The 25,346-nt window shown below is 36.4% G+C and overlaps 1 protein-coding gene across 4 annotated transcripts in view; it reads left to right on the top strand.

The window, feature by feature from the left end:
* itsn2b (intersectin 2b) overlaps nucleotides 1-25,346 on the top strand; it is a 47,144-nt gene that overhangs the window by 16,399 nt on the left and 5,399 nt on the right. For 2 of the 4 annotated variants that reach the window (XM_087288949.1, XM_087288950.1), the window contains exons 7-32: nucleotides 1,003-1,099; nucleotides 1,201-1,343; nucleotides 1,995-2,058; nucleotides 2,608-2,745; nucleotides 2,850-2,953; nucleotides 4,152-4,414; nucleotides 6,219-6,368; nucleotides 6,467-6,607; nucleotides 7,773-7,860; nucleotides 8,004-8,143; nucleotides 10,205-10,341; nucleotides 10,423-11,180; nucleotides 11,289-11,413; nucleotides 12,237-12,394; nucleotides 12,784-12,874; nucleotides 15,382-15,578; nucleotides 15,912-15,955; nucleotides 17,261-17,427; nucleotides 17,520-17,565; nucleotides 17,669-17,790; nucleotides 19,794-19,890; nucleotides 19,975-20,166; nucleotides 22,173-22,294; nucleotides 24,626-24,732; nucleotides 24,823-25,006; nucleotides 25,148-25,246. In XM_087288949.1, the coding sequence (XP_087145075.1) occupies nucleotides 1,003-1,099; nucleotides 1,201-1,343; nucleotides 1,995-2,058; nucleotides 2,608-2,745; nucleotides 2,850-2,953; nucleotides 4,152-4,414; nucleotides 6,219-6,368; nucleotides 6,467-6,607; nucleotides 7,773-7,860; nucleotides 8,004-8,143; nucleotides 10,205-10,341; nucleotides 10,423-11,180; nucleotides 11,289-11,413; nucleotides 12,237-12,394; nucleotides 12,784-12,874; nucleotides 15,382-15,578; nucleotides 15,912-15,955; nucleotides 17,261-17,427; nucleotides 17,520-17,565; nucleotides 17,669-17,790; nucleotides 19,794-19,890; nucleotides 19,975-20,166; nucleotides 22,173-22,294; nucleotides 24,626-24,732; nucleotides 24,823-25,006; nucleotides 25,148-25,246 (3,974 nt within the window). 4 annotated transcript variants of the gene reach the window in all.

Raw genomic sequence — 25,346 nt, 5'->3', positions numbered from 1 at the left:
TGAAATGCTGCTCTTTTAAAATGTATATGCGTAAATAATTCTTAAGCTCATCACATTTTCCACTAATATATTAACTGTATTAAATATTAATAATGGCGAAGCAGTCCAAAGACATGCGGTCCACAGTCCAAAGACATGCGGTACAGGTGAATTGTGTAGTCTAAATTGTCCATAGTGTATGAGTGTGTCTGTGGATGTTTCCCAGAGATGGGTTGCGGCTGGAAGGGCATCCGCTGCATAAAAACTTGCTGGATAAGTTGGCGGTTCATTCCACTGTGGCGACCCCGTATTAATAAAGGGACTAAGCTGGCAAGAAAATGAATGAATATTAATAATACCACAATAAAGCATATTGGGGGAAAAAACACACACCTATATATAAAAAATCACATGATTCTTAAAACTGGAGTTATGACTTCAGCTTTGCCTTCACGCACAAATAAGTGACATTTTATAAACATTTAAACATGAAAAATAGGTAATTACTGTTAAATTGTAGTCATATTTTGCAGTGTTTTTGCTTTTACTGCATCTTTTATTAAATAAATGCAACCTTGCTAAGACCACTTTCAAAAGTAACTTACTGACCTCTATATTTAGAACAACAATGTTTACAATATATATATTCTGTATATGTTGCGTTATTTCAGATAGGTTATAAACCCCAGTGAGCGATCAGTGTGCTAAAGGTGAAATGACACCGATCTCCTTTGTACTTTACTGAAGTCAGCATTTCCTCTACTTCAGTCTTTCTATGTCAGGACTAGCTCAGCTTATATCTATGCGAACGAGTATATGGTGATTATACGTTGCATAAACCATCTCAAAATGACGACTTTGCTGGGAATACTGTAATTTTGTTTACAAAATATGGCAGCATTTTATATTCTGGATGATATATTCTTTCTTTAATGGTCTGTACGTTCTTTTCTAGAAGCTTTTATAGAGCATCAGTGACTAGAGATTTTAATCCAGATGTGTGTTTGTTTATATTTTCTGCAGCTCTTCCACTGTCAAGTTCCTTTTCTGCTTCTCCGTTGGGTTTCTCCACCACTTCCATGAACAAAACATCGTCTTTGCTGGACCTAGGGTCGAGCAGGTCAGGATTTTTTTTACCTCCTTTTATAGTAGTTTATTAATTCATTGAAGCCGTATGCAATACTGTTTGCAAATAAAGTGATTAATGTATAATGTGTGCAGCTCAAACTCCTCCCCCTCCACATCATTGGCCAGTAATTCACCTAAAGGCGGACCCTCTGATTGGGGCGTTCCACAGGCATCACGGCTCAAATACAGGCAACAGTTTAACAGCCTGGACAAACTAATGAGCGGTTATCTAACAGGTACTTCAATGTAAATAATTTCCAAGTAAATAGTTTAAGAAATGTTTGAAAAGAATTGCCAAATGTGTAGCTCAGCTAACACAAAGTTGATGTAGATTGTTTTTATGCCTGGGGACAAAACTTTTAAAATGCCCAGTGATTACTGTGATAATCTCATGATTTTATGTGATGTAAGGATTTTGGCTGAAAGCTAGTGTAGCAAAATGGCAATCCACACCCATGTGGCTCATCTGCATAGCTGTGGACTGTATCACTTGCATAACTCATGACAATAACGCATCTACTTGAGAATTTCAAGAATGTGGAAGTGGTTAAAGCACAACTTTGTGTTTGGTTTCACAGGTCTATGGTATTGTTTAAATAGAAGCCCACTGCCTAAACCTGCAAGCTGTTTTGTTACATGTAATTTGAGAAGGTTGTGCATTTTTCTGGCTGAGAACTGTTTTCTGATGTCGTAATGTGTTGCTGGTTTAAGCGAATTTTAACCCTGTTGCTTCAGGAATATTGGCCAACTCTAGTTAAACCAGTTCTGTTAGTACAGCAACAATATCAACTAGCTGGTTGTGAAACAATAAAATAAAACAACTTAAAAAAAAAAAAAAACAGCCGATAGATTCTGTGTATTTACTTTCTTAAATTCTATTTCTGCAGGTCCTCAAGTGAGAACTGCAATGGCTACAACATTGCTAACTCAAACACAGCTCGCTGCTATCTGGTAGTGGTTTGTCTTTTTCATTATTTATTACAAATCATTTTTTGAATCAAAATAGTCTTAGTTTGCTAGTTCCATATCTGTAAAAAAATAAGATTTATAGTCTTTGTTGTTTGAGATTTGTAACCGCCACAAGCAGCCACCAAGATTGATTGCAGATTGATTTCAAACAATTTTTTCCCCCGTTCTCATGCTATTTTTGCACTTTAGCAGATTGACTTGATCACAGTTACATGTCAAAAAATGAACTGAGTTGGTGCCATTAGATTGGCTGATTAGATCCTTTGATGAATGGAAACACATAATAAAGTGGCCAGTGAGTCTAATTTATGAGAGGCCTAATTCTATAAAGCATGTAAATGTGTATTTAAAAGGTCACTTTTGACCATTTTAGCATTTATTTCATATTTAAATGATCATTTTAGATACTAAGCTATTGACACAATTACATATTTTAAATTAGATAAATATTTGTAACTTTTTTTTTTTTTTTTACCTTTTAGTCCTTTTCTCCAATAACATTGTATTTATTTATTTGTTTTTTGGTTTCAGGAATCTAGCTGATGTTGATAAGGATGGTAAACTGAAGGCTGATGAGTTTATTCTTGCCATGCATCTGGTAGACATGGCTAAAATGGGACAGCCGCTGCCTTTGGCACTCCCTTCAGATCTGGTGCCCCCATCATTGAGGTACTACCTGCTGTTTTTCTGACCCGATCTCCAATTTGACGTTGATTGGTCAATGTAAAATACGTTTTAAATTTGCTCATTTGATTTATTCATTGAAACTGTAGGGGGAAGCTAGGCGAGTCTATGAATGGAACCACTCCCTCGATCTACGCAGGGCTGGCTGAGGACCTCTGTGAGCCTGAGCCTCCACAGAAATCAAGGAACAATTGTACGGCTTTACACCACACCCATTATTACATAATACAACTATTTATGACTCGATTCTTTTACCAAAATATACTCCCACTTTTGGGTCTTCTAAAGTCTCAAAGTCTTCTATTGAGGCCCATTGATTTAGTTAAATAATTAGATATTAAAAATATTGAAATGACCAATAACATTTTTCACATTGTAGAGTGTGTTGGCTGTGAATTGCGTGAAACCGAGTTTAAACATGTACTGTAGAATTACTTGGAACCGCTCTCCCTATTATTTACATACTCAATCCATGCTAAAAAATGTTCCTATGGCACTGTATTAACCCTTATGTGCTGTTATCCACTCTGGGGTGATTCTGAGTCTTAATTTGGCCACAACTTTCTCTATGTTTCAGTAAATGTTAGTTTTTTTTGTTTTTTTTTTTGTGACATAACTTATTTCCATACATATTTTGGGAAAATGCTTTGAAAACTTTAAAAAATTTAACAATACACACTAGGCAAATTTACCCTTTCATTATGTTCAGGGCTCTTTTTACCCTATTTACTTTTATTATAATAACTTTTTTAATTTTGCAATGTCATGACACCATATAACCATGCATTCTTGATTGTTGCTGGTTTTCCCTGTTGGAAAAAGGTAACATTTTTCATTTTTAGTGTTGATAGTGTTGATCAATTGCAGTGCAAAAAAAGCTTGGTTTCTGGCTTTAAATTATATGTTTATATGGAGTCTGGTTAGTGTGTGAGACCTTTGGGCGCTTACCTTGATATCTTTGAGAAAATAATAAAAAAGCAGCTTAGCTCTCAGAACATAGTCAGTGTATATACTGTATGTAGACCAGGGGCGTCACTAGACCCTATTTACTGGGGCACGTGCTCAAAGATGTCAAGGTAAGTGCCCAAATGTCTCACACACTAACTATACTTTATATAACCATATAACTTTAAGCCAGAGTAAACTTTAACTTTTTCCCAACAGGGAAAAACACCAACAATTAAGAATGCATGATTATTTGTAGTCATGGCTTTTTAATCAATAAATGTCATTATAATGTAAGTCAATAGGGCAAAAACAACCACAAACATAACGAAAGTGTGCTCAATTTGAACAGTACCCAACGGGTAAAGTACCATTTATCTGGAAAATTACATAATGAACATTCTAGTTCATACTACTAATTTCCTGTATGTTTTGTGTGCATGCAGTGACTTTTGAGGATAAGTTCAAGAAAAACATGGAGCTTGGAAATGCAGAGCTGGAGAAGCGCCGACAGGTCCTGCAGGAGCAGCAGCGCAGGGAGGAGGAGAGGAGAGCACAGAAGGCCAGAGAGGAGCAGGAGCGGAGAGAAAGAGAAGCACGAGAGCTGGAGCTGAAGAGGAAGAGGGAAGAAGAGATCCGACTGGAGCGACAGAGGGAGCTGGAGAGACAGAGAGAGGAGGAGAGACTCAAAGAGCTGGAGAGGAAGGAGGTGAGAGTTTGATCTTGCAAATGATCTTTTATGTTCTGACTGAAATTTGGCACATTGCTAATGTATAGGTCGTTCTTATTATTTTCTGTTGGAAAAGATTAAACATTTGACGATCTAGTTAACCTCATTAACATCATGAATCATTGTCATCCTCATATTAAGTGAAATTTGTAAAACCGAAAGTAAAGCAAAATGTCTAAATAGATATTCATGATTCATTTGGTCACACTATTGACCTTATTCTTGATGTATGAGCGGGTGCAGCCATCTTTTTTGCTCCAGACTTCTTGTCTAATTTACTTTCATTAATTCTTAGATGTTAAAAATAGCTTGTAATGCTGCTTAATGTTGCAAATTGTTGCAATTTTCGTATTATATTATTCTACTTTTTATGTATAGTCATGGACACACTTGTTTATAGAGCAAGTAGTTTGGATGTTTTCTGCCGTGTATTATTTGTAGTCATGTCTCCCATAGGCAACTGAATTTATAAGTTCTAAAACAAGCACACTTCCACATTGTTGAATAAGGTCAATAGGTTGGGCACAATTCAAACTATTAACTTTGCTTTTGCCTTTAATAATCATTTAAATTGCTGCTCGGTAATAGTTAGTAGGGTGCTGTTAAGTTAAGATATGGGCTTAGGTTTAAGGGGTCTGGGGACTGTTCTTCGTACTTGTATGAATACGCTAGGTGGATTTGTTAATTGACTATCTGCCATGATCCAGCACAATGTTGTTCTTCAAAACTCTTCCAGGGGTTGTTGCCATAACCACATAATTTATATAAACAGAATTAGATTAAACATTTTTAAGCAAATATGACACTGAAAGTATTTTTAACTGCTAACATATTTTACATGAGTGCTGTATTGAATAACAGTGTTGTAAAATTATTTTTAAAAATGCATAAAAAAAATTTATTCATAAATTCAAGTGTTATGTAGTCACTGGCATAAATTTTTAAGTGGTTTAAAAAAAGGTTTAATATTTTTGGTTATCATTATAGACTTTAGCTATGAATGTATTCTTACGATTCTACTATTTACCTTTTAGATTCAAGTGTGTACTTTGAAAAGGTACTAGCCCAGCTTTAATTCATTGTTTGAGAATTTATAATAATAGACATGGCTAGTATTCTCATTAAGGGAGTTTTTATTTTATTTTATTTTGTGAGGAACAAAAATGTCTAATTTTACAATGCTTTTTCTATACAAAATTAATTTAAATAGCCAGTTATGTCTTATGCTGTGTAATTAAGAAACTTGAATACTGTCATGCAGAAAATCCACTGTAAAAGTAAAACTAAATTAATTGCTAAATACACTTAACAGAAAATGAAATAAATGTGTAAATGGCCTACAAAAAAGGTAGATCGTTATTGTGTATCATTTAACAAACTCTTTCAGTTACTACAAATTTTTCATTTTGCTCACTTAAATGATTATTAATAAGATTAATTTGACTATTAATAATTTTATATTATTAATGAATAATGAATCCAGCCATGGTCATCACTGTATTGAGGACCATGATTTTGAGAATCGATAGATCTGTCCTTCAAACCAAAAATGCAGTAATTTTAGACTAGATATGTAGATATTTCAATCTGATTTGAAAAGGTGTTTGAAGTTTAGCCAGAGATCAGTTATCAGGGTTAAATGATCCAGAATCTGCAAACTTCTCTTCAATCGTTTAAGCTGAAACATGGTCTATACAGAATAAGCTTTTGATCAGTACTGGTTATAAGCAAGTAGTTAATTGGTTTTCAAACAAAATGACCACCGCTGTGATGGACTTTACAGGCAGCCAAGAAGGAGCTTGAACGCCAGCAACAGCTTGAGTGGGAGAGGAGAAGAAAGCAGGAGCTCCAGAACCAGAAGAGCGAGGAACAGGAGGACATCATCAAGCTCCGAGCCAAGAAGAGGAGTCTGGAGATGGAGCTGGAGGCTGTGGTGAGGCTTTAGGAATGAGAACACTCTGCTATCAATGAATAATTCTTTTTTTTATATACAGTCAGAATGTTTTCTGAAGAGATTTTTCTTCTTTTAAGGGCAACAAGCAGAAGCAAATCTCTGACAAGCTCAGAGATGCTCAAGGCAGAAAGAGAATTCATAAAAATGAGCTGGAAATCATCAACCAGAAAAGAGACTCCTGCATCACTGAAATCAGCTCTCTGCAGAAGCAGTTAGAGGTCTGGCTGCAGCATTCATACAGCCACACACAGTTTTTAAAATAAAAATAAAACAGATTTAATATGTAATTTGCCTTTCAAGAGCATGTTTTTTGTTCGTTTGTTCCCCTTTTAGTCCATTTTAAAACCTTTATTTTAAAATTTGTTACAAAATGTAGTTGTTTGTTTTTTGCAAGTCACACATTTACTCTTATTTTATATACATTTACTTATATGCATTTACAGTTAGAATTAGCAAGCAGTGCTTTGTCGGGACAGCATTCTTGTAAGGCATTCAGATCAAATACACTGAGATAGGAGGTGCTATTTGGTTTTCAGTGCAATAACAAACGAATGTGCTCCTTCACAGAATCAAACAATGCTGCTTTTTGTGTAACACATTTGCAGTTATAAATTATGGAACTGCCTGATTTATTGGTCTATTGGGTCAGAATACATTCCCACCTCAAATGAACGGCCTCAGAGAATATTTTCATCAAGTCAGAAACCAAATTCAGTTCAGATGAATTTAGATCATTGTTTTTTTTAGTGCAGATTTTTGCCATGTTCTCACATGCCTAAACAAATCTTAAGTTGTAATATTGAAACTTGATTTGGAATATTACAAGCAGACACTAAAATATGTTATGTACTAGCTATTGGTGGAGTGGAGACACAGGGTTAGAGCCAATTCAGTGGATGGGGATGATTGGTAAGGGCAGATGGAAATTTAGCCTGGATATCAGGGTTACATCCCTACTGATTTACGAAAAATGCCATGGGATTTTTAATGACCACAGAGAGTCAGGACCTCGGTTTAACGTCTCATCTGAAAGACAGCGCTCAGTCAGATAGTGTCCCCTTCACTTTACTGGGGCATTAGGACTCACTCAGACCGCAGTTTGAGCCCCCCCTGCTGGCTTCACTAACACTACTTTCAAAAGCAACCTAGTTTTCCCATGTGGTCTCCCTTTCAGGTATTGACCAGGCTCTGCCCTGCTTAGCTTCAGCGAGTAACCGCTCTTAGGCTGCAGGGTGATGTGACTGTGGCAAAATGTGCATATCTTTTTTTATTATTATTTAACAAAGGTCAATTTTAGGTGTAGATTACCTTACAATGGCATAACAGTCATCATTCTAACTCATGTTGTACTTTTATATTTACTTTTTTTGTTTGTTTTTGCAGGATTTTAAGAGAAAATTGGGACAGTCAACTTCTGAACAGCAGAAACTCACTGACAAACTCCGCAGTTTGAGTCTAAACAGCGTTCCTAGTAAGACACCACATTTAAACTGTTTTTTCCACAAGCATGTCATTTTAAAACATTACATTCTGAATGTGATAGAAAATCCTTGCTGCCTATAGTTATTAAATTTGTTTGTTTCTGCCTTTATTTGTTTTGTTTTCCTACGATAGCTGCAACGGTGAAGACTTTGCAGAACAATTTGGAGGAGAAGGATCTTTCCTGTCGAAAGCTTAAAGAGCAACTTAACGCAGTAGAAAAAGAGACGGCGGCAAAATTGGCAGACATGGATCAGTATAAGAAAGACATTCAGGTAAGCCATTAAACTGCTCAACCTTCATGACTAATAAATTCACCTAAACCAATCAGAGCAGAACAAACTGATCCGCATGCCTTTACACTTTCAGGACATTTTAACTTGACTGATATGAGACCACATAATTCCCCAGCTGTAGTGAATTAGCATTTGTTTCTGTAACCGATCAGTGCTAACACCATATAGACTGCTTCTGATGACACTAATGCGAATAACACCCCCTATGCTTTTGTCCCTGTGTCTTTATCACTAGCTGTAGAGCTTTTCTGTCTGTCTGTCTACTTGTCTGTCTCTCCCTGGCTTTCGCTGCAGTTTGAGGAAATGGATGACTGCATGCTTAAAGGCCTGCTCTCTATACTGAGTTGCCTCAGCAATCTCTTCTTCCTTCTGAAGGTCTCTTTTTTTCTCCTTTTCTTGCTTCATTCTTCCTGTAGCAGCTTCACCTTTAGATCATCACCAAAGATATCTTTACTGAGAAAATGATTACTAATGAATTACAGTCGAAATAAGATGCCATTCAATACAAAGTTTGATAATGTGACTATCTAATCTAACTAAGTGGATTGGTTATATAGGATAAGTGTTGGGGAAAGTTAGTTTAGAAAGTAATGCATTACAATATTGAGTTACTCCCCAAAAAAGGAACTAGTTGCGGTACTTAGTTATTTTTTATGGTAAGTAATGCATTATGTTACTTTTGAGTTACTTTTGCATTACTTTTTCGGACCTGGCTGAGTCTTAATCTCTTTCAGAACTTGCAGGGTTTTGTTCTTCTGTATTAACAAGAGGAGCTCTGCAATTAACAACACACTGTATAACCTTCATTTACCTTTGTAAATGTTCAGATAACTTCCTGACCCTAGAGCTATGCATACCATGGATACAGATTAATAACAGTTTATAGCAATGCATTTGCTACTTTTACTGTTTTAATAAGACAAATAGTGCAAATCACCATCTATACAGCTAATACTCTTCTCCTTTTCTCCCATGTGTTCAAAATAATGAACATATTCCATCGCAGAAATGCCTATTTCTGTCTTGTTTCTGCATTCTCTCATTGCGTGCAGGATTGTGACTATGTACATATTAACTCGGCAATTTATTTTTTAAAAGTGAATTAACTAAATGATTGCATTACATATTTAAAAAGTAAATCAAATATTATTACTTAATTTTTTTAAAGTAGTGCATTACATATATATTTTGCTCCTAGCCTGACTGTATTACCATGTTTACTTGTTTGTATATTTCCCCCTTTTATATATATTTTTTACTTTCCCACTGTGTGACTGAGACTGTATTTGTATATGCTGATGTATCGAAATAACGGACGACTAATAAAAAAAAATAATAATAATAAAAAGTAGTGCTTTACTTTACTCTTTATTTAGTAAAGTAATCTCATTACGTTATCCCCAACACTGTATAGGATGATAGAATATTACTTGTTATTGTTATTTCCTGTGCATCTGACCTTGGTTCAGAGATTATTTCAGCTGTAGAGAAATATTTTGATGGAAGATCAATTATTTAAAATTGAAATCGATAGAACTGGGAACATTTATTTTAAAAATTGTCATGTTTAAGGAATGCTGTTTTAGCATGATTAGGATTTTACTGTATTGTTTTTGTACTGTTTTATATTAGTATTTTTTTATGTTTTTTCCATGTACATTTTAATTTTATAGTTTTTGTTAATTTTACATTTATTTTAGTACATTAAAGTTAATCAAAATAAAACTTACCCCAATAAAAATGCTTACTTAGCTTGTTTTAAGGAAAAACTCACTTAGTTTTAACATATTTGTTCTTAAAACAAGACAATATTTTTTGCTTGTCTAGGAAATGATTCTTGATTTAATTATTATTAGATATTTTGACTATAAACAAGACTAAAAGTCTAAGAAAGAAAAGCAGTGTACAAAAATGCTACTAAGGACAATTCTTAAAAACGGGTACAGTTTTTTTTTTTTTTTTTTTTTTTTTTTTTGTCAGTTTCATGAATTGTGTCTAAATTGAATTCAATGTGTCAAAGTTCTGCAATTTGTTCATAAGGATCTCCGTGAGAGCCAGAGGATGCAAGAGTCTGCTTTGGAAAAACTGCGCACCATCAAGGAAGAAAAAATCCGAGAGCTTAAGAAGCGAAAGCAGGAAGAACTTGAAAAGAAAAGAAGAGAAGAGGAAGAACAGAAGTAAGTAATGATTTCCTAAACACACACAACAATTTAAAATCAATCAGGATCTCACAAGCAAACGTTATTTGTCCCATCCAGACGCATCAAACTAGAAAAGGAGCGACAGTGGCAGGAGAAACTTCGTCGCGACGAAGAGGAGAAACAAAGGAAAATTCAGGAGGAACGAGATGCCAAACTTCGTGAGGAGGAAGAGAGAGAAAGACAAGCTCGCTTACAGGCTGCTAAAGAACAAGCGGAACGAGAGCGCAAGGCCCGTGAAGAAGAGGAGAGGAGGCGTAGGGAGGAGGAGGAAGAACGGAGAGAACAAGAGAGACGCAGACTGGAGGAGGAGGACCGCAGGCGGAGAGATGAAGAGAGGAGGAAGCTGGAGGAAGAAAGGAGGAAACTGGAGGAAGAAAGGAGAAAGCTGGAGGATGAGAGAAAAAGACAGGAGGAGATAAGATTGAAGGAAGAGAGGGAGAGGGAGGAGCGCAGGAGAGCAGAGGAGGAGAGGAGGAGAAAAGAGGAAGAGAGACGAGAAGAGGAGCGGAAGAGAGAGCGTGAGGAGGAGGAAAGGAGACGTCATCGAGCACAGGAAGCGGCTATGAGGGATGCGGAGGAGAGGAAGAGGATCGAGGAGGAGAGGAAGAGAAAAGAGGAAGAGCGGAGAAAGCAGGAAGAGGAGGACAGGAGGCGGAGGGAGGAGGAGCAAAGGAAACAGGATGAGGAGAGGAAGAGGAAACAGCAGCAGGAAGAGGCAGCAGCCGCCAGATTGAGGGATGATGAACAGAATAAGAAGAACACTGTTAAATCAGACCTCGTTTCTGCTCTTCTGCGCGGCCTGGAGGAGAGGAAAGGTTAGAAAAATGATGAAAGCGTGCATTATAAGATCAACCAGCATGGCTGGTCATGTCATCTCTGATATGATAGGAATGAATGAAATTTCGATTTCCTTGTGATTTCAGGCGGCAGACGTCCTCTCGGCACGCAGCACAGGAGATCAGCTGCACTGACCACGTTTAAAGCGCTTTACCCCTTCACTGCCAGAAATGAGGAAGAGCTCTCCTTTGAATCAGATGATCTGATCGAGGTCAGTTTGATAGAAAATTGTATTTTATTTCTTTACCATTTTTAACAACATATGCACAAACAAAAACAAAAAAACTTATTTTTGTTGCCAGGGCTTCAGTTATTATTGGCTGTATTTTTAGTTATTTTGAAAGTACAATACATTTACACTGCTATACAAACTTTACACTGACTACTTTTCATTGTGTCAAAGAGTTATTTCTGCAGTGTTGTCCTATGAAAATATATAAATAAATATTTGCAGAAATAGGAGGGGTGTACTCACTTTTGTGACATATGGTAGATGAATACATTTTAAAGTAATATTTTTACATTACCAAATCAGAATCATTTAAAAAAAGGCATCAATGTTTTTAGCTAACATATATGCACAAGCATTGTTTTTTTTATTGCTCAAAAAAAAAATTTTATCTTCATTTTTTGAATCAAATATAATTCAACTATAATCAATTATATAACATTTTAATTATTGTTATGAATTCTGTTACAGTAATTACAGTTTTTCAGGGAATACTGTTTTATGGAGAGAAAGTTCTGAAGGCTGTTACCTAAAAGCAATTAATAATTTTTGTGTAATAATACATTTATTACACCAATTAGAAAACAAGCTATGGAAAGCTGAAAAATAATATTGTTTTGTGTGTGTGTGTGTAAGTGTATTGGATCAAGGGTGTTGCTTTCAGCTGCTTCCTGAAAGATGTGTTTGTGTCAGCAGTTCAGATGGAGCCTTCAAATGAGAAGGTTCAGAGCATGTGGTGAAAGAGCATGTCCACTGCATAGAGTTCAAATCTAGAGTTTGCTCAGCTGGATTTTTGTTTGTTTAGGTGGATGAGAGCGTAGAGCGTGAGCAGGGCTGGCTATATGGCAGTTGGCAAGGGAAGATGGGCTGGTTCCCTGAGAGCTATGTGGAGAAGCAGACCAAATCTGAGGCTCCAGTCGTGGCTAAACAAGCCCTAAAACCCCAGGTCTCCATCTCTGTCAGGTGTGGTCCCCATTCTAAATTTATCATCCTCTCGAAATGCATCATTTACACCCTTGTTTTACATTTGTACACACTTTCTCATGCACACTCACAGACAAAGTGCATGTTGCTGTAGATCCATTACAGAAAAAAAAAAACATTCACAGCTACAGACTGCATGTCTTCATTTTGATATTTTCACACAAAGTCCAAAAGTATTAGCAAAGAATTTTTCACATCAGGTCTGATACCTTGTCTTACTCTGATATAAAATTGATGTCCAAAAAATAAATAAAAGAAGGATTGTTTTATGTAAGGACTTTGTGTGAATCTGTTCTTGGAGGTGCACTCTTTCTTTTTAAAATATTGCTGGGCAATATTAGGAATATTCTAAACCCCTTCTTCATTAGCAAACTGAGTGACGGACCGGGTGGATCACGACTGAACTCTGCCTTCACCCCTACACATGCCACAGGCTCCACCTCTTCCAACCACGGACAGGTATGCAGGACTCCTTGACGATAACCACATTGTGTTTGCATGAGATAAAGTCAGAGCTGGGTACATTTTCAGACAAATGTGCATTGAGGGAAAAATAAATAACCTGCACTGAGGAATGTTAAATTAGAATTTCCATCATCAGTGAAGAAAATACCATGTTTAAAGACTTTAAAGTTTTAAGACTGTTTAAAGCTTCAATAACACCTAAACCCCAACAAATCCTTTAAAGGAGCTTGAAGCGATTTGTCAAATGGTCCTATTGGGTTATTGGGTGTGTTTGTTTTGGGGTTTTCAAATAACAGCATAGTTTAACAAAAATTGCTTGGTACACCTTTAAACTTAATGACTTGACTTTCTTTATTATCCACAAATGGAAATGTGTCTTTGGCTTCACCACATAATTACATAAACATTCACATCCTGTATATCACAAAAAAACAAGTAACAAAATATCATCAAATAAATCACATTACAAACGCATTGAACCGTGTTCATACTTGAAATCCAGTATTGAAAATTTTAATGGTAGTCGGCACAAATGACATTTGATTTTCATTTATCCTAAAATGTCTTTTTGATAGCAAAAGCTGAAATGTTTAAGAGATTGGAAATTCTTTTTTACCATCTCCAAAATTTGTTTACTCAAAACTGTTTTAACCTCCTAATAAGATATAATCTCTGCTTTGCTTTTTAAAAAATACATTTCACATTTCCAGCAAATGTCAATTTACTATCATTAAATGTATTTTAAATATTTAAACATCTAGCTGTCTCTGTTTGATAAGTTTTTTTAGAAGAGAATATGAATGAAAAATGTAAAAGAAAATGTTGTGCTTGCTATAAATGCTGTTTTATATAAATGTCACACATATTTGAGTTAATTTAAAGCAAAACTGAAAGTACTCTCATCTCTCTCTTCTTCAAAAGTATATGTATTTTGTTCATGTTTTGCTTACTTAATCTTAGGTTGCTTTTACACCTGTAGAACAATTGTTTTGTTCCAAAAAGTGGATTAAAATAGTTACAATGTGGCACTTAGTTCTTGGTGCGATTCCCTTTTACACTGCAAAATTTCTAAACGGACGAAGGGTGCTTTCACACCTGTGAATCGATTCAGTTGTTCCGAAACAGAGATTACAAATGTTACATTGTTGCTCTTTGCTCTTGGTGCGGTTCGCTTTTACACGGCAAAGTTTCTAATTGGACCAAAAGAGCTTAAACAAGTCACGTGTGAGTAAACTCTCCTCACATTGGTCAGTGTCAGGGTTTATTTTGCTGAGTCCCGCTCAGCTGTCAGGGGATGTGGTGGTTTGGTGGTGTTTGACAAGGTGTGCGCGACGTGTCTGAAGAGTGAGGAGAGATGCGGTGGGGAGGGGTGAGAAGGGTGCGTGACGTAGCCTATTTGAGGACAGGGAGGGAGACGCGAGATTACCGGGAGATCATCACTCGTTTGCGGGCATCCGGAGACTCACGAAACTTCCCACCATACTCATAATTCTCTCTTCATATAGCCGTAAGCCTATTACATATCCATAAAACATAACCGCGCTCAGATCGTTTGCTTTCTCACTGCAATCGATCCGCTCCAGAGTTCGTTTCAATCGAGCAGAGACCACCTCATTCAAGCAATTTCGGAGTGATTGATTTGGCGCGGATCCGAGAGGAATTGGTGGTTTCACATATGCCAAACGAACTGCGCTTACTGGGCAAACGAGACAGGTTCCGAAACAAAAGTCTAGGTGTGAAAGCACCCTAAAATAGTTAAAACAAGTCACGTGCGAGTAAACTATCATCATATCGGTCAGAGTTCCACAGTTTATTTTTCAGAGTCCCACTAAGCTGTCATGCGTGCTTATTTTATTAATGACGGTGAGCAATAAGAAATTATTTTCTAAAAGCTGCGCTTTAATTTTGAATTGTGACACCAGCAGACATCGTCACTAAATATAGATCAGAGCAAGACTTTCTCATACATAGCCGTCAGTAGGAATTACATCCCGCCCTACTCTTAATTCTCATTCCTATAGCCATATATACCTTAACATATCCATAATGCACTGTGAAATTGCCTGGTTCGTTAGTTTGTTGGATCTAATTGCTTTCTCACTACAATCGATTTGCTACATTTTAGGTGATCTCGGACCGATTGGTTTGTGATTTCTGGAATCACATATGCCAAACAAACTGCGAAGACTGGGAAAACTTGCCAAGTTCAGAAACAAATGTCTAGATGTGAAAGCACCCTTAGTTTCATTATGGACGTCATTTTGTAAAAAAAGACTTCCAAATACAAATTACAGTTGCATGTTGAAGTCTGGTTTTTCAAATAAAATCCAGAAAGTGGTTAGTAATATAATTTGTTAGATGCACATTTTAGGTAACGTAGTGCCTCTGGTTTTTCGTTCTCATTGGCATGATTTTGACCTGCCTTACAACTTTCAGTGAGAATAATAATGGGTAAAACATGCTAAAAGTGAACTGCGGTGACATTTTCTGCATGCTTTTAGGTGGTGGGGAATGTGCAAGCTCAGGCTCTGTGCTCTTGGTCTGCAAAGACGGACAACCATCTTGACTTCTCCAAGGACGACGTGATCACTGTTCTGGAGCAGCAGGAGAACTGGTGGCTGGGAGAGCTCGATGGAGTTCAGGGCTGGTTCCCCAAAACCTATGTTACAGTTCTGAGCACCAGTGATGCACAAGCAGAGTAAATACACACACCATGATGATGTGGCTGTGATGTTACTGTTTTCCTTTTTTGAGCGGATAGCTTGAGTGTGTAGCTGTGAGTGTTACATGTACTTTGTCTGTGGAAAGTGCTGTTGTGAAATGGCAATTTAAATAATTCTTTGCATACAGTAGCACTGTTGCCCTGAGGTGCTTTTTGCAAAGACATTGATGTTTGTTGCTTTACTTTCTCTTTTAGGTTGACATTTGTCATTTAACAGCTTTATTTTTGTTTTTTAAGTGCTTTATTCCTAACCCTAAACCACTGTTGTCTAGTTTAGTTCTTGACTTTATTATTCTTTTCATCTTGTAGTTCCACTGATGCATCTGATACAACTGATGGATCCAACTATGAAGGTAAACCATAGATTTGTGCTGTCAAATGTTTTTGAATTTGATTTACTCCTGTCATGGGAAACTTCATTATTTAATTGTCGTTTTTTTTTTTTGTTTTTTTTTTATTCTTCAGAACAATAACACCCTGATTTATTATCTTTAGAATCGTTTAGCAGGTTTTATAGAAATATTTTTTACAGCAATCTTAAAGGGATAGTTCACCCCAAAATACAAATGTCCCCACCATTTACTCAAAATCAAGTGGTTCTTAAGTAAGTTAGTAATGTATATTTTATACAGTGCATTTATCGTGTATGGCTATACACCCAAAGCGCTTTACAACCATGAGGGTGGTCTCTCCCCACCACCAGTGTGCAGCGTCCAATTGAATGAGGAGACTGCAGCCACAGGACAACAGCGCCAGTGCGCTCACCACACACCAGCTATTGGTGGAGTGAAGAGACAGTGATGGAGCCAATTTGGAGGATGGGGATGATTGGGAGACCATGATGAATAAGAGCCAATGGAGGGAATTTAGCCAGGACACCAGGTTTACACCCCTACACTTTGAGAAGTGCCATGATTTCTACCATGACCACAGAGAGTCAGGACCTCGGCTTAATGGATCTTCTGAAAGACACCGCCCACTAACAGTATGGTGTCCCCTACACTATAGTGGGGCATTAGGACTCACACAGACTGCAGGTTGAGCACCCACTAATGGCCTCGCTAATACCACTTCCAACAGCAATCTAGTTTTCCCATGTGGTCTCCCATCCAGGTACTAACCAGGCTCAGCCCTGCTTTGCATCAGTGAGTAACCAGTCTTGGACAGCAGGCACTGACACTCATCATAGAAACAAAAAATCTATGTTAGTCAATGTTCTATGACTAACTTAAGTATATCTTCCTTTTGGAACAGGTGAGGATGAGTAAATGAGGATAGACTTTTTATTTTTTGGGTGGACTATTCTTTTAAGTTCCTGAAAACAACATGTTCTTAAAATATTTAAGAATTTTTAAGTATTTGATGTCTTTTTGATGTCAGTTTAATGCACCCTTGTTACAAAGCAAACTATTAATTTACCTTTAATAAATGATCCCAAACCTTTAAATTTCAGTATTTTGTGTAATTTGTTTTTTTTAATGTAACACAAATGTGTCTTTAATATAAACTTAAACAATCATTTCCAATATTTGTGCATGTGTTTGTTCATTTACATAATGTTTTGTGTCTGGTATGCCTGTGAACTCATGTATGTACATAAGCATTGTCCTTTCCTGAGATTCCCTAAACCCTATGTTATACATTTATCTCATCCTCAGAATACGTGGCTCTTTACACTTATGAGAGTCCTGAGCCTGGAGACCTGACCTTCAATGAGGGTGACACTATCCTGGTCTCAGAGAGAGAGGGAGAATGGTGGAGGGGAAGCATCGGAGACCGAGCAGGACTCTTCCCGTCCAATTACGTCAAGCCAAAGGAGACCGATGTAAATTTGAATTTTAGATGTAGCTATGCTGCTACTTGTACAAGTTGTTGTGATTTTTAAAGCTTTTTTTTTTTTTCCTTTTTATTCATTAGACATCAAGTCTCTCTGGCAAATCTGGAACGCCTGGCAAGAAACCTGGTAAATAAAAGAGCCAAGTTAAATAACAAAATAAAAATCATTGTTTATTTATTGTAATTTGTAATATATGTTTTTTTTTTTATTTATTAATTTTTTTTGGTAGAAGTGGCTCAGGTTACTACTGCATGCACAGCTGCAGGTGCAGAACAGCTAAATCTCTCCCCTGGTCAACTCATTCTTATCCTCAACAAAAACCCCTCCGGCTGGTGGCTCGGGGAACTGCAGGTGAGTAAAATATTAAAATGTAAAAAAAAATGCTAAAACATGGTGTTTTTCCATGAATTCAGCGAATTGTGCATTAGATATGTACAGCTTTATAAATATTTTAACCTAATGGCGTGTAAGTGTGTACTGTTTTGATTACAGTAAGGCTTGCTTGGAATCTCAGTGAAGTAACTAAAATACTAAAAATACTATAGATATTAAAAATGACTAGGTTCTAGCTAAAGAAGCTGTACCGAATCAAGTTGTGTCATACCATACAGCTGAAAAGTGCCTTAATTTTCTGTACTATAATTCTGTGCTTTTTCAAAATCCAAATAACATTTTAAAAGGATCAAATTATTTTGACAAAATATTGCAGAATTTGATTTGATAGACTCTAGGGCTGCACGATTCATCGAAAAAAGATCACGATCTCAATTCGACCCTACATACGATCTTAATTCAGCATTTTTTTTACGATTCAGCCAATTATATTTTCAAGGTCATGAGAGAAGCAAAGCAGTCGCACATGTCTTCACAGCAACATTGACACTTTCAAATGGCGTTAAAAGTGTCACATACTGTATTTATAAGGAATAATTCACCCAAAAATGTCATTTCTGCCTTCATTTCATGATGTATTTGCAGCCGCGAAATCACACGTGAGCTGATACAATGTTTGTTTACTACTGTGAACGTGCGGGTGCACATCCAATGACGGCTACTTTAGTGAACACATCCTGCATAGGTTGTGCAAAACAGGTAATGAAATTGTAAATAACGTACAGTTTGTTGCACAGATCGATCGTTTGAGGGCCTTGCGGGAGGTTTTATTTGAATGTATTGTGTTTCTTTTCATTGTGACAGCAGCCATGAGCTGCACTCGGAAGTGAAAGTGAAACCTGTGCGCACATCATTTAAATGATCATATAGCATTTTAGAGTTATGATTATGACAAGCATTTGATATGCTTTTTTCTTACATAGCGAACACAGAGTGTTGTGCATGAAAATAAATGTGTACTGTATCAATATAACAACCCTAGTCTATATATAATGTTGAATATATATTGCAAGAAGGAATCTGATCATGACAAAATTCAAATTTTACCAGTGTAAACAAATGGTCTAAAATATTTTTAATAACAGATGACAAGCCCATGTCTTAAACATATTTATTTAGCTTTATAATTATGAATAGTTATATTCTGATGTCATCACTTTGCTGTGAATTAATAAACAGAATATATTGAAAGTCTGTTCAAGTCCATCATAATGACTATACAAAATTTAGCATTTTAAGCAACAGTAGAGCTACACATAGGCCTGTTATTATTGTTGTTGTTTTACCATATGTTTGAGAGTCAACAATAATAATAGGCTAATCATATTACATTTACATTTAGTCATTTAGCAGATGCTTTTATCCAAAGCGACTTACTAATTAACCTTTATTTTACATTTACAGAATCGTGAGAAAATCGTGTTCATGATTTTAAACAAAAAAAAAATCGTGGTTCTCATTTTTGCCAAAATGCAAGAGACTTTAAATAGGAAATCTGCATATTTGTCGTGTCTGTGTAAATAAATGGTGCATTTCCATTTATTTTTTGCAAAGATTTTTATGTTTCCAGTGTCCGTTGTCTCACTATGCAAAAATAAATACATCAGCTCAATCATCAGAGCCAATCTGACGGTCACTTCACAAGTATTTGAACATTTTATGTGGAGAAAGCTGTTGTCCTAAGAATTTGTATGAAATTGCCACCATGTAAAATGGTTTCATTTTTCTTATGAGATTGAGCAATTTTTTTTTTTTTTGGTGAAGACCAATACAAGCAAATGTATTTTTAGAGTACAAGCAAGATTGATTATTGGATAAATAGATTAATATATGGATGAATGCGTAGATAACAAACAGATAAAGTGATGTATAAATTGATGGAATCAATTATTAACTAACGACCAAGTAGATGAAAAACAGATTAATATACCTGTCATGTTTTTTATTCCTTGTGTCATCAGGCCAGGGGGAAGAAACGTCAGAAGGGCTGGTTCCCTGCTTCACATGTCAAGCTCCTGGGATCAAACAGCGGCAAATCCACACCTGCAACGCCATCAGGTGGGAAACACAGTCATAATCCAGGGTTGTTTATTTTGCTGTAGTCATTTCACCAATCATTTATCTCCCTCTCCTTCTTTTCAGTTGGCCAAGTCATCGCTATTTACGACTACACCGCAGCGAACGAGGACGAGCTGAGCTTCTCGAAGAGTCAAGTCATCAACGTTCTGGACAAAAGCAATCCTGACTGGTGGAAAGGAGAGCTCAATGGGGTCACAGGCTTGATTCCTACCAACTATGTGAAATTGACCACAGATTCTGACCCCAGTCAGCAGTGTAAGTAGAGACCCATAAACAGACCAGTTTATTTTGGCTCTGTGTTTCAGATTATCACGCAAGCACTTGGTTGACAGTTTCAGATTATTTTCAAAAAAAGCGTGTTGCTGATTATGCTTTTTAAATGTGGGTGTTTATTATCTGATAGGGTTTGTATTTATGACAGAATGTATTTAATCACTTAATCACAATGACATTTTACCCAGAATGAAATATTTTAATCATCAGTATCAATTGTTAATTCATGGTGCCTTCTTTTGTGCTTTGTATATAAGGGGTGTTTTCCAGTTATTTCAAGTTGTACAGGTAGTGTCTAATATAATGTCAGACATTTGTTCACCTCATCCATATTTAGGCACACATTCACATTTCTCACTCTCATTCTATTTCCACCTTTGACTTTTTCTTCTCATTTGTGTCCTTTTCTGTTGGGTGGTAAAACCTGTTACTTTTGCCCCTGAGGGACCCACTATCCTCCTCTTACGGTAAAGTTGGCCCTGTTGAAACCACCACTCAGTCAGTCAATTTTTTTTATCTCTCATTAACCGTTTGATTTCTTTTAATCTAAAACAAGGGGTTTCATTCATTTCACTGGTGATCTGGGCCAATCCTGACTGATTAGTAGGTGGATAGTGGGTCTTTCTGTCGTGGTCCTTAAATATTTTCTTAATTTTTTATTTGCTTTAAGTATATTTTTAGGTGGCAGACTATTTTTATTTGGTCACTTTTGAAAGGTGGACAGTAAAACTGTTGCTTCTCAGTTTAGTCATTTTAAGAAATGTTACAAAGTGTGAAACTGCTTTAGTGTATCAACGCAATCACACTTATATGCAGGTTATAAGTTAGTATTATTAATCTCCATGTATTGCTGGCACTTTGACATCAAGAACAAACAACAGTCACTTTGGAGGCTGTTTTACCTTTAGTTGGTTTCTCATATGCTTTTGTTTCATTTGTATCCATTTTATTTGTCAATTATAAAGCAATGTAATAACGAAAAGAATTTGCAGCTTTTGTATCTGTGGTGTATTTAAAGAAATGCTGCTGCTATTTTAAGCACAATGCTTTGGCCTTAGGTGGTATTGTTATACATTTACTGCGTTTTATGCCATGTTTTGTGCATGACTCGCTTCTGTATAAACGGATAATATTATATGGGAAACTATGCAAATAGTTTTGTTGTGGACGAATGTTTATCATTTTATGGGATGTTGTTAATAATTCTTCAGATATCTCAAACACTTTGGATCATGTACTGATTTGATTTGAAAAAATCTAGACATTAAAGTCTTTTAAACAAAACAAAGGTCGTGCCTTTTAATTTTTGCAACATAAGAGGTCAGTGTTAGTGTAAAGATACTTTGATGCAGTTTTTTGTTTCTTAAATAACCTGTAGCACATAAATATTCCAGCTTTTAGCATCTATTTTTAATTTGAAGTAAATTTAGTTTAGTGCAATGCATTTTAGAAAAATGACAACACAACTTGGTTTTAAAGAAGTATCTACCTATATTTTGCATATTTGTCTTGTACATTTAAACCTTACAACCTGTACATTATGTAAACTTTCCAGTACATACTAACAGCATTACTTTACTTAATCTTCACTGTCATCTAGTTACGTTTGTCCTGCTGTTGTATTTTGGGTGAAAACAATGAATAATCCTGCCTGCATGCAGCATTCAGCACAGTAAATGAGCAGCTTTACAAAGCACAGCTCAAGAAAATGAGTGATCATTCAGGTGTTAAACTGCTATTTTTACGCCTATGGGATGAGGAGGATGAAGGCACCACTAAAGGCACCCCGGATGGTCAAACGGACCGACCATCAGAAGGTGAGGATTCACGCTGGAGCCTTTTGGAGTGTCTTCAACACGCTGCGACTGACATTATCCTGCTTTTTGTGTGTGCTTGGAGTAAGATTGTTGAAGGGCCTTATGGAGATTTGAGTTTGTTAGTGCTTTGTGTGTCTGGGTGAGTTCACCACCTGTACCGTTTTCTTGTAGGGTGTGCTGACCAGAGCACTCTGGAATCAATGAGCCCAAAGGACCGGAAACGGCAAGATTACATCCATGAGCTCATTGACACAGAGGAGAAATACGTAGAAGACCTACAGCTGGTCCTAGAGGTAGACGAACACTGATCTCTTATTTCATATTTAAGCATGAAGCGGGCAGTTTTAGCAAGTAGGGGTTGAGAAAATAAAGTAAAATGCAATTTACTGTAAAAGTGCCAACAGTTTTAGGAGTACAATACCAGAAAGAGTAAACCAAAATTATCCAAAGCTATATTTGGTAAAAAATAAACGACTTTTGGTCCCGTATTCTAATTTACTATTGGTATACTATGTAGCATATTATTAAAGGGAGGTCAGATATTGAAGTGCCAAAAAGAGCAGTTTGCTTTAAGTGCATGTTAACTTGTTGTACTACCACAAGGTAGAATCTTATATTAATTATTAAAAATTTAACTGAAAAATCATATTTAACGTTTAATATATTTTTAATGAATTTAATTTATTTATATTTTATATATTTATCCAAGTAACTTTTTATTGTAAAACAAATTTTTTTTTATATTGTAATTTTTTTATATGTATTGTACTCCCTTACTTATTGTACTCCCAAAAATGACCCATAAACATGTATTATTAATCCTCTTTAATATATACAGATTTGAAAAATAAAAGCAAGTTCATGGTTCTTCACATGGTTCTTCACGATGGCATGACGTTTTTGAAAGTTATGAGGAAAATCTTCGGCAAGGCAGTGGCGCAGTGGGTAGCACGTTCGCCTCAAAGCAAGAAGGTCACTGGGTCGCTGGTTCGAACCTCAGCTCAGTTGGCGTTTCTGTGTGGAGTTTGGGTGTTCTCCCTGCCTTCGCATGGGTTTCCGGGTGCTCCGGTTTCCCCCACAGTCCAAAGACATGTGGTACAGGTTAATTGGGTATTCTAAATTGTCTGTAGTGTATGAGTGTGTGTGTGAATGTGTGTGTGTGGATGTTACCCAGAGATGGGTTGCGGCTGGAAGGGCAGCCGCTGCGTAAAAACTTGCAGAATAAGTAGGCGGTTCATTCCACTGTGGCGACCACAGATTAATAAAGGAACTAAGCCGACAAGAAATGAGTAAAATCTTATGATATTGAAGCTCACAAAAAATCATTTTTAATCTCATTTTTAATGATATAGATGTAGGTCAGGTATAGGTCAGGTCTCTACACTACCTAACAAAAGTCTTGTTGTAGACCCCAGTTGTAAGACCAACAAATAATACCTTGACTTCTGTTTGATCATTTGGAAAAGTGGCAGAGGGTAGATTTTTCTGAAGAATCATCTATTGAACTGCATCCCAATCACAAATACAGCAGAAGACCTATTGGAACCCGCATGGACTCAAGATTATCACTGTAATCAGTCAAGTTTGGTGCTGGAAAAATCATGGTTTGGAGTTACATTCAGTATGAGGGCATGAAAAAGATCTGCAGAGTGGATGGCAACATCAACAGCCTGAGCCATCAAGACATTTGTGCTGCTCATTGCATTACAAACCACGGAAGAGGGCAAATTCTTCAGCAGCATAGAGCGCCTTCTCATACTTCAGCCTCCACATCAAAGTTCCTGAAAGCAAATAAGGTCAAGGTTCTCCAGGATTGGCCAGCCCAATCACCAGACAATGAACATTATTGAGCATGTTTGGGGTAAGATGGAGGAAAAGGCATTGAAGATGAATCCAAATAATCTTGATGAACTCTGGAACTCTTGCTAGAACGCTGATTTTGACCAGACTTTTGTCAGGTAGTGTAAATAGATATATGAAATAGATTTTTAACAAGAGGTTGTTAATCTAATGTTTCTGCTTTTGTTGAACCCCTCTGCATTAATTCAGCTTATTCTAACAATCAGTCACAGAGAGCAAACCTTGTCAAGAGAGATGCTCCACTCCACTTACAGTACTGCCGTGTAGCACTTTAAATAACTTTGTGTGTGTGTGTGTGTGTATAATGAAAACAAACACTTATTAAATATTAACTGACAAACATGAACAATTAAAAAAGGAGAAAGTATGCTTATAAAAATATTGTTAACTCTAACAAAATAGTGGTCATAAAAACAATTAATTTTTATATAACTATTTTATGGGCTTGTGCTTGGTTTAAAGGGAAAAATAATTGGACTATTGATCATTTTTGTTGGCAGCAATCTACATAAACAAGTGTGAAGTAGTATTTGTAGTTTTTTTTCCTCATTAAACCTGCCAAGCCAAGTTCAGTTGTACATTTTATGTATTTCTGCGCTTCAAAGAAAGTTTCTTCTCATAGCCATGTTGCTTTTTTAAACTGCATCTTGGAAAATTTAAAATAGAAAACTCTTTCTGGAAAGCACAGATTTATTTATTTTATTTTTTTAAATTGCATTTATAAAGAACGTGATGATAATAAAATATATATTTTCTTTCTTAAGGTCTTCTACAAGCCCATGTCTGAATCAAATCGTCTCTCTGAGGCTGAAATGAACATGATATTTGCCAACTGGAGAGAGCTTATTCAGTGCAGCTCCAAGATGCTCAAGTATGTGTGGTTCATTTGAAAATGTATATACTGTACTTGGATACATCATTTTCTTTGGTGTGCAGTGTGTTAATAAGTGTATATTGTTAGGGCCCTGAAGGCAAGGAAAAAGAGCGGAGGAGACAACATGCCAGTTCACATGATTGGCGATATCCTGACATCCGAGCTGTCAAACATGCAGGCCTACATCCGCTTCTGCAGCTGCCAGTTGGAGGGTGCTGCGCTGCTACAACAGAGAACTGATCAGGAGCCAGACTTCAAAACCTTCCTCAAGGTACAGAAGACTACTGTAGTTCACTTGCCGCTCTTAAAAAAAAAAAGACAAAAGCCATATCTAAAAACAAATTGTAATCAACACTTTATTCGAGTTTTGGGTTTAGTAACAATGTTGCTCTCATTACTTCATATTTTTCAGAAAATTGCTACAGACTACCGTTGTAAAGGAATGCCTTTGTCCAGCTTTTTACTCAAACCTATGCAAAGGATCACCCGCTACCCTCTTCATATTAAACATGTAATGTTATATTTTCAATTTTTCTCCCTATATCTTTTGTTAAATATTACTAGTTAATGCATAAAATTAGGTGCATTCTTAACCAATACTTGTATGTCCA

The sequence above is a fragment of the Danio rerio genome, chromosome 17 (genome assembly GCF_052040795.2).
Source record: "Danio rerio strain M-AB ecotype USA chromosome 17, GRCz13ab, whole genome shotgun sequence".
Classification (NCBI taxonomy): Eukaryota; Metazoa; Chordata; class Actinopteri; order Cypriniformes; family Danionidae; genus Danio; species Danio rerio.
This window is presented reverse-complemented; position numbering and strand designations above follow the sequence as displayed.